This window comes from Leptodactylus fuscus, chromosome 6, assembly GCF_031893055.1.
Source record: "Leptodactylus fuscus isolate aLepFus1 chromosome 6, aLepFus1.hap2, whole genome shotgun sequence".
Classification (NCBI taxonomy): Eukaryota; Metazoa; Chordata; class Amphibia; order Anura; family Leptodactylidae; genus Leptodactylus; species Leptodactylus fuscus.
Window position 1 is genome coordinate 37283275 of NC_134270.1, and position 17342 is coordinate 37300616.

A 17342-nucleotide genomic window follows, 5' to 3' on the forward strand; every position below is an offset into this window, starting at 1 on the left:
AGGTGCCAATTCTGACTTATTTTTTTATTTCTATGTGCGGCCCCTGCTTGGGACATTTGTATGACCAAAAATAATGGGATGTAAAGATTGAGAGTCCTCAGTAGTTGATACCTTTTTTAATGGCTAACAAAAATGATAAAAGATTGCAAGCTTTCGAGACTAATAGGTCTCTTCATCAGGCATGGTATAACACAATATCTGAAGGCATGCACATTTATACAGGAATAGAGTGTTAGGTGTACAATTGATGGAAAGCAGAACATGCAAATAAATAGATAAGGTCAAAAAATCAGTTCACAGGAAGGTTCTCTGAGTTCTCTTTCATTAGTGATGTGGTGACTAGTTGTTGTAAAAGGACATAAAACCATGTGACAGATTTAACCCCCCTTGGAGTGTTTCAAAGGTCAATTTCTGAAGGCAATGCACATATACCATGCCTGATGACGAGACCTGGCAGCCAGAGGTCTAATGAGCCAAGATGGAAACTGTGTTTCAGTTTTCTGCTGCGGGGAGCCTTAGGGCTGGAAAATGAAGAGGTATCTGAGGCCAATGTCTGACTGAAAGTCCTCTTCACTTTCCGCTGTGTAAACCTGGCCTTAAAGTAATTCTCCATCTTTCTAATATCATTGGCTGATCCTTAGGAGAGGCCATTAATATTACAGTAAGGACCCCAGTAGATCAGCTGTACCTGGACAGTGTGGCGAGAGGTAATGTTAGTATGCTGGGAGTGGCACTGCTAGCTCACCATACAATGTATAGTGGTGGGTTTTGGTATTGCAGCTGTGCACATTTTACAGCAGGTGAGTGTCGTGGCTCCTGGCATGTCTCCATTACTGGTAGCCATGTTGTCTCAGAACAGTTGATCTTCAGTGGGGATGGGGTTCAGGGGGATGAGCAGTGTTATTTTTCTGATAAACATAGCACTTTACAGTAAGGCCACTACTGTCATGATTTTGAAGCCAAGTTCTCTTAGAGACCCCAGACTTGCATATGAATGAGATGGCTACATCTAAGTGGGTGATGAAAGAGATCTTACCTCCAGGTCACTTCCAGCTGTGGGTTTCCTGGATGTTGGCATTTTGGGCTGTCCTTGATGTTAATAAGTGGCATAACTAGAGTTCTATGGACCCTGGGTGCAAATTTTGAAAGAAGCCTGTATTCTATCCCTATGCCATATTCTTTTTAGCAGCGAATATGGTATAGATAATAGAGATAAGTGAACAGTAAAATGTTCGATATTCGATATTCGTTACGAATAGCATCTCAATATTCGACTATTCGAACGAATATCGAACCCCATTATAGTCTATGGGAGAAAATGCTTCGCTACAGGCAGGGCCGCCGATAGGCCAGTACTACTGCTACTGGCGTCAGGGGCCCGGCCAAATTTTAAAATGGGGGGGGCCCGGGCCCACTGGCGCCGGCAGCAGTCATTGTATGTCCTGTTTCAACTCAGATCTACGTCCAGAGGTCGCAGATCTGAGTTGAGCACATACGCGGCTGAAGCGAGGAGCTGACCTGTGTCAGCTCCTCGCTTCGCCGCTGCCGCCTGTCTCGCTGACACATATGCGCTGAAGTGAGGAGCTGACCTGTGTCAGCTCCTCTCTTCGCCGCTGCCGCCTCTCTCGGTGACACATATGCGGCTGAGCCGGAACCCGGCTCAGCCGCATATGTGTCAGCGAGAGAGGCGGCAGCGGCGAAGTGAGGAGCTGACACAGGTCAGCTCCTCGCTTCAGCGGCATACATGTCAGTGTCAGCGAGAGAGGCGGCAGCGGCGAAGCGAGGAGCTGACACAGGTCAGCTCCTCGCTTCAGCTGCATATGTGTCAGCGAGAGAGACACCCAGCGTCGAAGCGTGGAGCTGACCCGTGTCAGCTCCTTCCTTCAGCCGCATGTGTCAGCGAGAGAGACGCGGAGAGAGACGCGCAGAGAGCGGCGAGGGAGCGGAGGAGAAGGTAAGTTTAATGTGGAAGTGGAACGTGAATCTGGGGGCAGATGAAGGAGAGGACGGCATGACACTGGGGCAGATGAAGGAGGGGACGGCATGACACTGTGGGGACATGAATCTGGGGGCAGATGAAAGAGAGGACGGCATGACACTGTGGGGACATGAATCTGGGGGCAGAGATGGGGGACATGAATCTGGGGGCAGAGATGGAGAGGGGACATGAATCTGGGGGGACATGAATCTGGGGGCAGAGATGGAGGGGACATGAAACTGGGGGCAGAGATGTGGGGACATAAATCTAGGGGCAGAGATGGAAGGGGGACATGAAACTGGGGGCAGATGAAGGGTGTATATGAAACTGGGGGAGAGATAGAGGGGGGACATATAATTTACGGGTGACTGTAGGAGGATTATACTGTGTGTGGGCACATGAAAAATTAACGAGTGGGCGGAGTCAACACAAAAGTGGGTGGGGCTAAATTTGCTGCGGCGCGCTAAGCGCGCCACACATTTTGTCCCTCTTTTAGTTCTTCAAAAGTTGGGAGGTATGGAGATGGGGGGACATGAATCTGGGGGCAGAGATGGAGGGACATGAATCTGGGGGCAGAAATGTGGGGACATGAATCTGGGGGCAGAGATGGAGGGGACATGAATCTGGGGGCAGATGAAGGGTGTATATGAAGCTAGGGGAGAGACGGAGGGGGACATATAATTTACGGGTGACTGTAGGAGGATTATACTGTGTGCGGGCAAATGGAAAATTAATGAGTAGGCGGAGTCAACATAACAGTGGGTGGGGCTAAATTTCCCGCGGCGCGCAAAGCAAAAATGGCAGGGGAGGGGGGGGGCCCAGACACTTAGGCTGTATGGGGCCCCAAAATTCCTGATGGCGGCCCTGGCTACAGGGGATCCCACCATTCGACTCAGGAGAATCACCAAGTCCACTATCACACCCCAGGAAATGAAGCCAACACCCTGGAAAGCAACTGGGACAGCAGGGGAAGCATGCCTGGGGGCATCAAGTACCTTTATTATTTCGGGATCCCCTGTCAGCTTGCGATATGCCGGAGCGGACTTTTTCCCATAGGAATGCATTGACCAGCGTTGATTGGCCAGTCTACGACATTTGGCCAATCAATGCTGGTTCTGCCTGAGGAGGCGGAGTCTAAGAGCCGTCCACAGCAGTTTCCATTCTGGTCCGATTTTAGACTCCGCCTCCTCCGGCAGAACCAGCGTTGATTGGCCGAATGCTGTAAGACTGGCCAATCAATGCTGGTCAATGCATACCTATGGAGAAATGAAGCAGAGCCAGCCGTGCGCTCAGCTTGGCTATTCCTCCTGTTACACACATCTCAGGTGTAACATAGCTCAGCACACACTCAGCTCTGCTACATCTCTACACTCTGTTGTAGAGATGTAGTAGAGCTGAGTGTGCGCTGAGCTCTGCTACACACGAGATGTGTGTGACAGGAGGAGTAGATGGAGGGTTGGTTGGGTGTAGTGCAGAGCTGCTACACCAGAGATGTAGCAGAGCTGGCCGATGTGAGCAGAGCTGAGTGTGTTAGTCTGCTGCATATCTGCCAGCTCTCCTACATCTACATCTCCTACACACTCGGCTCACCTACATCGGACACTACACGCTCAGTTTATCGGTATAGCCGAGCTGAGTTTGTAGTATCGGACACTACTGTTTGTTGATTAAAAATAGACAACCAACCAAAAATAAGCAACCTAAAATATATGCGTAAATGCATGGGTTCCTTTAAACTATACCAAGCCCTAAAGAAATCTGTGTCCTCACCATACACATAAATATCCACAAGAAAAACAATCATGAGTATGACACTTAATGTAAAAGGAATATATTACACATCCAGTCTAGGTCAATAAACTTGTCAAAATTTTATTTATTACATCATACAGATATATAAAAGATGGACATTGTAAGGGGAATCTACAGATACAAACTGACTGGGTAAAAGTGAAGTGCAGCAGATGGTATGTGGTCCCTTTAAGTATTTACATACAATGGAATACACATGGATTAAACTAATGCCAGAAAGGACCTCAGCACTGGAGTCCTTTATACACCGTGTGTGGACATTATATACACATAGCAATAGTATCAATAGCCGCTGAGGTATATATCATGAGTGGCCACTAAGTTATACACATTACCACTGCAGCTCAAAGAAAATGCTAGAAGTTTAAAGTTACCATGTGGTCCAATATATGTCTCCTATCCATTAAAGTAATAGCATTGATACACACACATTTGTGACTATAACAACATAGGTTCACATGTATCCTATATCACTATATACAGGTTTAATAGCACCTTACCCATGTTGCCAATAGGAGGTATACAAGTCAGGAGAGGCACTCACTCCCCAGTACCTGACGCGCGTTTCGGCTATGCAGCCTTCGTCAGGCCCAGTGTGAGAAAGCTGGGTCTCCCTCACAGGTCATGGGTCTTCCAGCAGGACAATGACCCAAAACACACTTCAGGTCAGCACTAGAAAATGGTTTGAGAGCAAACACTGGAGACTTGTAAAGTGGCCAGCAATGAGTCCAGCCCTGAATCCCATAGAACACCTGTGGGGGAGAGATCTCTTGATGGCAGTTTGGAGAAGGCCCCCTTCACGTCTCAGGGGGGACCTGGAGCAGTTTGCCAAAGAAGAATGGTCTAAAATTCCAGCAGGTCATTATAAGAAACTCATTGCTGGTTACCAGAAGCAGTTGTGTGCAGTTATTTTGTCTAAAGGTTGTGCTACCAAGTATTAGGCTGAGGGCACCAATACTTTTGTCCAGACCATTTTTGGAGTTTTGTGTAAAATGATCAATGATTTGACTTTTTTTCATTCTCTTTTGTGTTTTTTGATTGCAAGCAAAATAGATGAAGATATTACCAAAGAGTTTGTGCTTGCAATCATTTTCTGGAAGAAACTGAGTATTATCTGACAGAATTGCAGGGGTGCCAATACTTTTGGCCAACACTGTAAGTGGGTGATGAAAGAGATTTTACCTCCAGGTCACTTCCAGCTGTGGGTTTCCTGGATGTTGGCATTTTGGGCTGTCCTTAATGTTGGGTGATAAGTGGCATAACTACAGTTTTATGGACCCTGGGTGCAAATTTTGAAATGTGCCATGTCCTTTTTAATGCAGAGTGAATGTCATAACAGCAAAACAAAATAAAAGACGGAACTGAAGGTTTTTTTTTTTTGTTTTTTTTTCAGTTGGCAACCAGGAACATTAATAAAAGCATTTAATTAAAGTCAAACAAAACAAAACATTATAATTGCTCCTAAATGGTGCCAACTGAAATTGCAGCTCGTTGTGCAAAGATTGAGCCCTCACATGGCTGTCTACAGAAAAATAAAGTAGTAATGAGTCTTGAAATGTCAGCAGATGGTGCGGTTACAGTAGGCTTAGGTTGTCGGATTAAGGGAGACTCCTCCATGAGTTTGAAGTAGTTGTCATAGAACTCTTCCTTGTCACCCTAGAACCAGAAATTGGGTCAATCTTAAACTTCTTTGGATGGATCTGCTTGCCAGCGGAGTGGTGATGATGGTCTCAGGTCAGTAGTAAGATTGGCCCCTGATCCCTGCTCCTGGCTGGAACTCCTCCTATGGGAAGTACCAATATCTATGTGGGGAACAAATAGGACACTATTGCCTATGGGGGGACTACTACCTGTAGGGGGTAGATAATTAGAACACTATTACCTATTGGGTAATTGTTACCATCACCCTTATGGTTTCTCCCAGTAGAGGTGGCTGCAGGTAGCCAGCATGAGTGGCCAGTATGTGACATAAACACAATTTTCTCATGCAAATTCATAAAAAGTTCAAGGTTTTTTAAAATTTTCATCCAGGGAATCTTTTGCTAATAGACATGAAATAGCATACATAGATGTGAAAATGCTGTCTCCTGGAGCACATGAAGTACAATCTTACCTGATCTCTCGTTCTCCTGCCCATCTCCTCTAGGTGCCCCTTTCCCTTTACTGCTGATGTCTTTAGAACATTAAAGGTAGGGCTACACAGCGACTTTGGCCACCAGTCCTGTTGCATGATCAGTGGTCGTTGTGTTGCCCCGTGACTCCTTCACTCTTGTTAGTGAACGGAGTCACCATGCAACCCTAAGGGTGCCACAACCGTGACTTCTAATTGCAAAAAAATTGAACATTTATTTGATTTTTTTCCAGTAGTTGGGCTGCAATGTGATCCATAGATTGTGCATCCATGGATTTTTTTTTAATGCCCAGTCCATAGGATAACATGCAATCACATATTCTATGCAACTAGACAGACAAGAAGAGAACTGGAGTAGAGACCATGGCAGCACTGGATTCCCGGAGGACAGGTGAGTAGTATTCTTACTATAGTATTCTTTCCTATTTAAGGAATGAATCTGCAATATATTAAAACTGTGAAAGTTGCAATGTGTGAAGGATAGGCAGCTGATAAGGGGTTAATCTTGAGCCTGTGTCCGTGTACTTTGTAATTGGGATTTTGGGACTTTGTATTAAACGTGTCTTTCTTATCTGATTGGGAAGGTGCCCATCAGTAGGAGGCAGAATTACTAATCTTTGAGTTTGCACGTTTCTGTTTCTGTGTCTATGTTATTGATCAGGTTCTCCATAAAAACAGAACTAGCGGATTGCTGAGTTATTTCTCTCATTTATTTAATAGAATGTTGTTATTCTTATTTTGTCTATTATATATTCATTCTGCTTACTCCCAGTGGCTAAAAATCAGTCCATGGTCATGTAATATACAGTACATAGTCATATGATATATAGTCCATGGTCATGTGATATATGGTCCATAGTCATAGGATATACAATCCATGGTCATGTGATATACAATCCATGGTCATATGATATATAGTCCATGGTCAGGTGTTGAACACACAGGTGCACAGCTCATTATAGTCACAGCACAGTAATCAGACATCTGCCTTGTAACGAACTGTGCACCTGTGTCCGTAATATGACCATGGACTGTACATCCCATGACCATGGACTATATACATCCCATGACCATGGACTATATACATCACATGACCATGGAACGATTTTTATCCACTGGGAGTAAGAAGAATGAACGACAGCAAGCAGAGATCTAGAAAAGCATGAGGAATTGATACAGAAAGTATATAGGAATATTATACAACGTTTTATTATACAAACAATAACATTGTTCACTCAATATTAGTTTGAAAGTGGACAACTCCTTTAAGTACTGGATCCCTGATACATGGACTTGATTATATAAAGACAGATTACTTAGGGGTCGTGCACATGGGTGTACGGTATTACACCAGTTGTATGGGTTGTACAGAGCCATAATACAGCATTCTGTGAATAGCACGGTACCATTGGATGCCTCCAATTTCATACATTAAAATGTATTTTTCAGTTCTATTCCACATGAATATTATAGAACAAAAATCTTGACGTCCTTGTTCGGTCAAGTGCCATATTTTGGAGATAAGCCTGTGGAAGATCCATACAAGTGAATGTAGAGAGTTACATATATTCTGTGAACTCTCCACTCACTGCAATCACGAAATGTGCATCAGAGATCCTTGTTCTCAAGATAGAAAAGAGGTGATATATGTGAATATGCCAGAAAAATAAAACCTTGCAGATGTTTTAATGGTAAAGGGCGTTTCCAGGGTATTGAATGGGAGCTGAGATGTAGTAAACTGGCTTGGTCAGTACACAGTATACGGAGCTGAATTTTTCCAACGCTGTGCGCTGTGTTTTTGCAGGAGCCACAACTTCTACTATGAGACAGTTGTCAGATCCCCCACCAATCTGATCCAATCGATGATCTATCACTGAACGTGGTGCATGGTACACAACAGTGACATGTTGTGTCTCCCCAAGAGTTTAACCATGTGATTTTTGTGTGGGCTCCTTCCACACATTTGCATGAGACAGAGATTAGATTTCCATGAAAGTTAAGTTGGAAAACTAGTTTTTTTCCTGCCCGCTGCTGGCACTACTGCTAATAAAGTTGATACTGTAATGTACTATGCAAGGAGGATGATGTTCTCAGACGGCCACTTCCGAGCCATGGGGTAGGAAAATTGTCAGAACCAACATGGGCCAAAAAGACAAATAAAATTTGTGTCTGATGAAGTAAGGGCCAAGGTAAAAGTCAAGCAAAAATACCAGTGTTACAATGTAAGAAGACTGAGACTTGGCGGAAGTGTTTTATAAAACAAAGCAAAATAATACAATAAAAAAAGACAAAAGAAAAAAATCCATAAACTTACAAAAATTTTTTACCTTTTGACCCGACACATGCAAAACTTGCAAAAGTGTCAAGGTGCAAAGTTTTAATAATCTAGTATGCTCAGGATCACCAAGGTGCTGGATTACCCAAAATTCTAAACTATTGGAATTCTGTGTGCCTAATACACTGTCTACCAATAAGTATTTGGACACCTGCGGTAGAATACAAACAACATTTATTCATATTCTATAGTTGGTAGAGCCTCCACGAGTGGCAATAACAGCCTCAACCCTCCGGGGCATGCTTATCACAAGTCCTTGTGTGACGGCTAGTGGGATTTTATTCCATTTGGCTTGCAGAAGACAGGTACGTTTTCTCACTGATTTTGGATGGCTGCAGTTTCGGGGGTCTGTCGACTCCGACAATCACCGTTCACCTTCCACTTCATAATCACATAGGACACCGTCGATTTTGGGTAATTCAATTTGCTTGTTATGTCCCTTAAGGATCGACCATTTCTACAGTATCCGACAATTACCCCTTTCTCAGAATCGGACAAGTCTGCACTTCGGGGCATCTTGCATGTGATTAATGCCAGTGCACTAATGCCAGTGCTGTTTTCTATTTAACGGCAGAAGGCGTGACATACATTACGACCGCAGATACTGTATCTTCATTTGCATTTGCATGAGTGTCCAAATACGTATTGGTAGACAGTGTATGGCAGGCCCTAATACGTGATCCTTGTAAAATCACTTCAATTACTTATTTAGTCTCATTACAGAGTCCTATGTTAAAGGAGTAGTATAGAATTAGAAAAACATGGCTGCTTTCTTCTCAGAAAACAGAACACTACACCACACTTCTCTGAAATGAAGATTGGTTTTATCTATATTGCCACCTTTGACATTTTATATGCCTACACAGCAGTTCTTAAAGGGGTTTTCCAGGGAATAATAAAGTTTATCAATGCACTCCTTGCACTGGTTCAGCTTTATTACTAATATATCAGCATATCCCCCTGAACCCCTGATGTTTAGCTCCGCAGAGTAGTGGGGTGTCACAACTCTATGAGTGTTCCCTGTATATGCTCTGACTCTCATTGACATCACCAACTCCCCTCTAGTCTGGCTGTGGATCTATTGAATAGAGTAGAGTCAGTCATGTGACTTAGAGTTGAAGGGTCAGAGGGGGCGGCATAGGAATGATGCAGTGGCGTAACTAGGAATGGCGAACTTTTGACATGACCCCCCCCCCGACCGACACCGATGCCGAAGACCTCGACCGACCCCCTCCTACGCATTCTATTATGCCCCATAGTGGCCCCTGCACACAGTATTGTCCCCCATAGTGGCCCCTGCACACAGTATTGTCCCCCATAGTGGCCATTGCACACAGTATTATCCCCATAGTGGCCCCTGTACACAGTATTATCCCCCATAGTGGCCCCTGCACACAGTATTATCCCCCATAGTGGCCCCTGTATACAGTATTAACCCCAATAGTGGCCCCTGCACACAGTATTATCCCCCATAGTGGCCCCTGTACACAGTATTATCCCCCATAGTGGCCCCTGCATACAGTATTAACCCCAATAGTGGCCCCTGCACACAGTATTATCCCCCATAGTGGCCCCTGCACACAGTATTATTCCCATAGTGGCCCCTGCACACAGTATTATCCCCCATAGTGGCCCCTGCACACAGTATTGTCCCCCATAGTGGCCCCTGCACACAGTATTATCCCCATAGTGGCCCCTGCACACAGTATTATCCCCCATAGTGGCCCCTGCACACAGTATTATCCCCCATAGTGGCCCCTGCATACAGTATTAACCCCAATAGTGGCGCCTGCACACAGTATTATCCCCCATAGTGACCCCTACACACAGCATTGTACCCCATAGTGGCCCCTGTACACAGTATTATTCCCCATAGTGACCCCTACACACAGCATTGTACTCCATAGTGGCCCCTGCACACAGTATTATCCCCCATAGTGGCCCCTGCACACAGTATTATTCCCCATAGTGACCCCTACACACAGCATTGTACCCCATAGTGGCCCCTGCACACAGTATTATCCCCCATAGTGGCCCCTGCACACAGTATTATGTCCCACTGTGGACACCCATAAACAATTATTATACTCTGGGGTCTTTTCAGACCCCAGAGTATAATAATCAGAGACCCAGGGGAATAAAAACATAAAAAACCACTGTTACTTACCTGTCTCCCGGCTCCTACGCTGGCTTTCCTGCTGCCGTCCTTCTTCAATGACGTCGGACGTCACATGACCCGGGACACAGGCTCATGTGACGTCAGAGACGTCAGAAAGGACGTCAGGAAGGAGGCCTGGCAGTATCGTGGAGAGGTAAGTAACAGTGTTTTTTATGTTTCTTACCTCTCCAGGTCTGCCAATCATTATACTCAGGGGTCCGAAAAGACCCCCGAGTATAATGATAGTAGCAGTAGCGGCTGTCACCGGGCCCCTAATGTCCCGGGCCCTGTGGCAGCTGCCTCTGCTGCTATGGCGGTAGTTACACCACTGGAATGATGGCTATAGCCGCCCTAGTTGCCCAGAAGCGTAACTTGGTGCTCCTGGACCCCAATACAAAATCTGTAACAGGCTCCCCACCTCCTGGTGTCTGTTTATGTTGCACAGATACCTTTGCACTTCCTCAGGCTCGAGGTCCTGGTAGTGATTGACATTTCTGCACCCCCTATAGTTATGCCCCTGCAGCTTCCCTCTGGTAAACGTCGGGTCACGGGGGGGACCAGCTTATATATTAGTAATACAGCTTATCCAGTACAGGGAATGTATTGGTAAGCTTTATTATTCCCTGGATAACCCCTTTATAAGGGGTTAATCTTCATTCTGTATCTGTGTCCTGTGTTATTGGTATTTTAGGACTTTGTATTTAACGTGTCCTTGTAATCTGATTGGGTCAGTGCCCGTCAGTGTGTGGCGATCACTATATATGCCAGTCTTTGAGTACCCACAGTTCATACGACATCCTGAAGTTTGCAAAACCGTAAGTCTTCTGTTTTTGTGTTATTGTTACTGCTCTCTTTAAAACTGAACTAGTGGATATTAAGTAACTTTTATCATTCATTTATTAAGATGTTATTCTTATATTTATGGATTAGTGAATACATTTGCAATGGGAAAAAATTGTGAATTAATGGACATAAATCTCTTCAAGGATATTTCATTTCTGAATAGAGTTCTTCTTTAAATCTCTATTATATGCCATCACTTTATAATTGTTGGGCGTTCAGTATTTGGGGCTTTCACAATCCTGCAAATGAAATGGACACAGCACTGTTTTAGTGGGGTTCCCCCTTCCCTTTTCCCAGATACCCACTGTGCAAATGAATGGGGCAGGTCAGAGTTCCCCGAACAGCTTGGTGGTTGGAGTATTGTAGTTACTAAACTAGTGCTCAGGATTGGTGGAACCCATCAAAGATGGCACAGCCACACAATATGACATTACCCTATAACTTCTGAATTCTCATCATCTTTCCATATCTATTGCAGGTGCTTAGCTGGTATACTGACGTCTGCCTAAGCATGAAGGTTGTGCTGCTATCTGTAGCCCTGCTCTTCTTTACAGGTATGAGGTTTGTCATTGACAACATTTGTATCATCAGTAATATTGGAGGAGATAGTTCTCAGCCTTTTACCTACTTAGTAGGTATCTTTTGCTAAAGCATCTCCTTTTGGACAACTTTTGGCTTTCGGTCAACTTTTGAGTCATTAATAAATTCTGTAATGAACATTGTTAACATTACTGTATTCTTTCCCTTGCTTGTCTATTATGAGCTGTATCCTGCTACTCACTGTGTACGGATTACCAGGTTGTCTCAGATGACGGGAAAATGAGTTAAGGGAGGGTCACATCAAAATGTTATATCTTGGACATTGTAAAACTTTTAGGGCCATATTGAAGAGGAGATTGTCATCTTTCATGTGACATGACGGTTGCAGTTCTATGGAAATAATACACATAGAACCGCAACTTAGTGGCATATTAGAGATGAGAATCTCTTCTTTCATAGGACACCAAAAGCAACTTACTACTTATAATGTCCGAGATATAATTGTTTGAAGGGACCCGCATTTTTTTGCATACAAGTCACACAGTGAGAAGCAGGGGACAAAGAAAAGAAGCAAAGGAAAGAATAAAAAATGATAGGAGCCAAAAAATTTTAATAAAGTATTTCACAAATGTTATTAATGGCACAAATACTGCCAGAAAGCAAAAAGATGTCTGAAACTTTAGTTATGCTTTAGTTACACTTTAAGTTTTGACTATAGAAAGTCTCCTATGTAGGCACACACTCTCCCTGATGTGTACGATTATCCCCTGACCCTGGTTTATAGTCTCTCACTCTGCCAGATTAGTATCCCTGCGCTATGCTGAGGAGGTCCAAAAGACCGAAACAGCGCTGTCCATAGCTGGGAATCTGTTCCTTTTGGAATTGAAATACTAATTTGGCAATAAATCCCACATCCTGATAGTAGGCTTATTAACTGAGTCATGCATGATGTTAAGGGGGCTGCCACTAGAGGGCAGCATAGAGAGGCACTGTTCTCCTAATTACATCCTGGAGAATAGATTTGCATATTTTTTACCCAGAATCCCTAGCGGAGCAGGAATGACTTGTAAGTCTTAGTACGCCTATGTAGGCACACACTTTCCCTAATGTGTACGATTATCCCCTGACTATAGAAATTGGGGAATAGTTAGATTGCAAAACTTATCATGATCTGACCGTATGTAACTGGTTTTACAATGGTTATAGATTACAGGGATTGTCTTGTGACATAAGTGATCGACATCAATCTGGGTTTCCTCCGTTCTTTTTTCAGTTAACTTTATTAACAAAATGACAAAATCACTAGGAGACAGAGAGCCGTGAGCCAGACAGCCATATCAATCCACATACAGTGAAGCAGTGATACTAGAGATCTGTTTCCGCCATTTGTCCTATTTCATTTTCTCATGAACGCGTCCCATGTGTCAGCCAAACTACTGTATGCTGTATGTAGCCAAATGCTTATTGAATGCTAGCGGGGTGCATGATCTGTCACAAAACCGACCTTATGTTTAGTCCCTTTCTGTTAGCTCATTGCATGTATATTAGAAAAACGTATGATATCTCATTCTGTAGTCCCATTAAATAATAAAAAAAGCAAAAAAAAACCAACGCAATACAACTTTAAGTATTGTTTGCAGTATTGGGCATTGCAATCTATTAATAATAATCAATATATTAGGTTGTCCACTGAATGTGACTAAGATCTATAGCCGACTATCTTGTGTCTATGGGAAGAAAGGAACAGCTATTTAGTTCCCCTTTAGGGCGCATTCACATGATGTAACGTGCCGAGTGATGTGGCACGTATACGGCGTGTGAGAGTTTGCGCGCCGTAAAAGCTCCCATTGATCTCAATCACGCGGCATGTTACATCGTGTGAATGCGCCCTTAGTTCTCAGGGGAGATCAGACACTTCCAGACGTGTCCGGTCTTATTACCCTTGGATGCAATTGTTATCTGCTAACAGATATTGAAAGTGCTCGGGCACCTTAAAGGGATTCTACCATTAAACTACCTTTTTTTCTAATGAACACGTGGGAATAGCCTTAAGAAAGGCTATTGGTCTCCTACCTTTAGACGTGGCCGCCGCCGCGCCGTTCCGTTGAAATACCGGTTTTAACCGGTATGCAAATGAGCTCTCCGCAGCAATGAGGGCGGGCCCCAGCGCTGAAAGACCGATGAGCGCATCCCCATTGCTGCCTGAGAGCTCTTTCCTGCACCGCTTCCTTCTTCTGCAGCAACTCCACCTCTTCTGGCTTCTCTTGCTCTTGCAGTTCAATACAGGAGCCGGCGGCCATTTTGGGGTGGCCTCTCTATGCTCCTGTATAGAACTACAAGAGCAAGAGAAGCCAGAAGAGGCGGAGTTGCTGCAGAAGAAGGAGGCGGCGCAGGAAAGAGCTCTGGGCAGCAATGGGGACGTGCTCATCGGTTTCAGCGCTGGGGCCCGTACTCATTGCTGCAGAGAGCTCATTTGCATACTGGTTAAAACCAGTATTTCTACGTAACGGCGCGGCGGAGACCACGTCTAAAGGTAGGAGACGAATAGCCTTTCTTAAGGCTATTCCGACGTGTTCATTAGAAAAAAAAGGTAGTTTAATGGTAGAATCCCTTTAACCATCAGACACTGTGAGCAATGTGCACCATCCAGCATCTCATCTTCATATTGTCATATGGGCCATAAAATTTAAATTTGGGCAACTTTACATCTACTTGAACATTCCACAGAGCTTTCTTGTAACATTCTGTTTGCCTTTCAGGGGCACAGGGGCGCTACTTTTGGCAACAAGATGAACCTCACCAAGAACAAACTCATGACGACGCCATATCGAGTGTTCTGCATGATGCCATTGCAATACTCACACGTACTTACGGGGAATTGGACTTTAAAAAAATTGCAAAGGAGTAAGAAATTTCTGTAAATTTTCACAAACATCAAAGCAACAAAATGAATATGATTTGCCATTTGAAAGTGTGTCCTCATTTGAGATATTTATTTTTTTTTATAACTCAAATTTTTATTGAAAATTTTTTTAAACAATAAGAAAAGAAAAAACAATTACAAGTTACAAGGCGAACACCCGCCCTGCGAACAGAAAAAGCACACAGTGCAACACAAAATACAATCAGAAGAATAAAATTAAAAAAAAAAAAAAAAAAAAAAAAAATTAAAGACAAAGAAAGCAACATAGAAAAAAAAAGAAAAAGGAAAAAAGGGGGGGGAGGGAGGGGTTAGTGGGACAGATGAGTGGGGGAGAGGACTAAATGTGGGGGGTGAAAGGGTAGGTAGGGGTGAGTGTGAGCAGTCAGGAAACCAGTGAGAGCGCTCGCCAGGTCATCCATACCACAGCCAGTTGGGAAGGGCTCGGGAGCAACCACTGGTCAAATACTTGAGACGAACAACAAGAGTATCAATCAGAGGAGGGGTCAGAGCCCAGGAGCGTCCGGTACTCTGCAGACTGTTGAAACCTGAACCAGTAGAACCAGGTTTTGATGTACGCCTCAGTCGTGCCATGCAGGAAAGACGTGAGATTTTCCATGCGTATTATCTTGTTGACCTTCGAAATCCAGAGGGAGAGAGGAGGAGGATCCACTCGTTTCCAAAAAAGGGGGATACAAGCCCGGGCAGCGAGGATCAGGAATCTAAGTAGGGAACGCTTAAAGACCTTTACAGAAGACTCACAATGATTAAGGAGGAACAGGGCAGGGCCCAAATGGTGAGAAGTTTCAGTAAGCTGGAGGGTTATCCGCTTGACCCCCTCCCAGAAGGACGAAAGGGCAGGACAGGACCAAAAAATATTTGAGATATTTATGGCATATCCAACGAATATGCCATAAATTTTTGATAGATGTAGATACCACCTCTGAGGCACACCTATCTTCAGAAGAGGGTCTTCTGACGCCCTGTCCTGCCAGGTACCGCAGCTGCTATGAATGGTGAATGGGCAACTCTCTCCATTCATTCTTATGGCAGTTTCTAAAAAAAAGTGAGCACACTTGTGGTTGCCTAGATTTTATTTTGTGTTGACGACAATGGCAATGGTATAATACAGCAGATCGGCCATTTCAGTTGAGTGGGTGGAGTAGATGAATGATCTTTTGTAGTGTATATTGTACAGTATATCTCGGACATGATACTCATATTTGATGCTGATGGAGGACATGTGAAGAGATATTTGGTGACTACATAATAACAGGTTATGGTAGGAGAGCAAGCAGATAAATGCCATTGCATAAAGTCAAATAATGGCAAAAAAGTAAAGGACATCTTTGGTTGAGAGATGTTGGGGTTCGGTAATGATAAGATGTTTGGACCAGAATTCTAATATTTACATTTCTCTCCCAGATTTCATCTTCAGGAGAAGCTGGAAGCTGCAAAGAAACACAAGGACAACCTAGAGAAAGTTATAGAAACCTATGGTCATGAAGTTTGGAAGAAATTCGATGCACAGCTTCATGAGAAGTTCCCAACATTCATGGAAAAAGTAGTCCCAGTTCTGAGGGAATTCGATGATGCTTTAGAAGAGCAACTTAAGAAAATGGTAAAAGAAGTTGTGCCAGCCGGATCTGATCTTATAGCTGGAATAAGTAGCCATGTCATACAATTCTTAGAAAAGCTGGAAGGCTTTGCTATAAAGAGTCGGGACAACCTGCGTACTGAGGTAGACATCCTACGTGGCAAGCTGCAGCCCTATGCGGATAAAGTCCATGAAGAATACAAGCAATATCGCAACGATATGGAAGGTGAATTGCAGAAGGATTATAAGGAGATGAAGGAGAGGGCACAGAAGAGCTATGAGAACCTGAAGAAACATGCTGAGCCTCATCTCGAAAACTTAAGAAAAAAATTTCCAGATTGGAAAGAATTACACACAAAATTAGAAGAGCTGATGAAGGAGCTGAAAGAGTATATGGTAGCTGCAGAATAAAGACACCGCCAGAGGCATGAAAGAAGAAAATGTCATTCTGATTTCTAACTGTGCTGATTTACAATGAGTGTCTTTGTAATGAGCTCTATGTCTTTATAAAATGCTCAGTGTACTGTCTCCATTCAATTCACTATATTAAACTTTCTTCAATGCTAAACTACTGGATCCCTGATTTATATCGTATGTCTCAAAATAATATTACGTTGTAACACATGAAATAGTCGCAGAATACAATAAACACTTTCACATTTGGGATATGATATGTAGGGTATACCATCAATTATTCCATAGATGCAGGTCCCACCTCTGGTAGAAACATCTTCATTGAGAATGGAAACCCTGCCCATAGCTAAGGGTGAATGGAACACACGCCATGCATGCAAGGAGGCTTGTATCATCTTAAAAGTGAATAGGGAGAGGTATGTATGCCGGCACTCTCCACTCATTGCACATACAAGAGAGGGTCAAGCAGGGCTGGTTTTAGATAAACTGTGACCCTGGGTAAAATTAAAAGCAGGGCCCCCAATATATAGTGATATACCAATTACACCATCATATTTCCAGTGGAAGCCCCTTTAATAACTCCCCAAAACAGCAACAACCACCCACCTCTTATG

At 43.8% G+C, this 17342-nt stretch overlaps 1 protein-coding gene across 3 annotated transcripts in view; it reads left to right on the forward strand.

Moving 5' to 3' along the window:
• LOC142210521 (uncharacterized) overlaps nt 1-16882 on the forward strand; it is a 297487-nt gene extending 280605 nt beyond the window's left edge. For 2 of the 3 annotated variants that reach the window (XM_075279732.1, XM_075279733.1), the window contains exons 2-4: nt 11736-11811; nt 14557-14701; nt 16143-16882. In XM_075279732.1, the coding sequence (XP_075135833.1) occupies nt 11769-11811; nt 14557-14701; nt 16143-16725 (771 nt within the window). In that variant the 5' untranslated portion in view covers nt 11736-11768 and the 3' untranslated portion in view covers nt 16726-16882. Of the gene's footprint in view, nt 1-11191; nt 11230-11735; nt 11812-14556; nt 14702-16142 lie in introns of those variants that run through there. The other variant, XM_075279730.1, reaches the window with a different exon arrangement.
• Nucleotides 16883-17342: the final 460 nt, after the last annotated feature.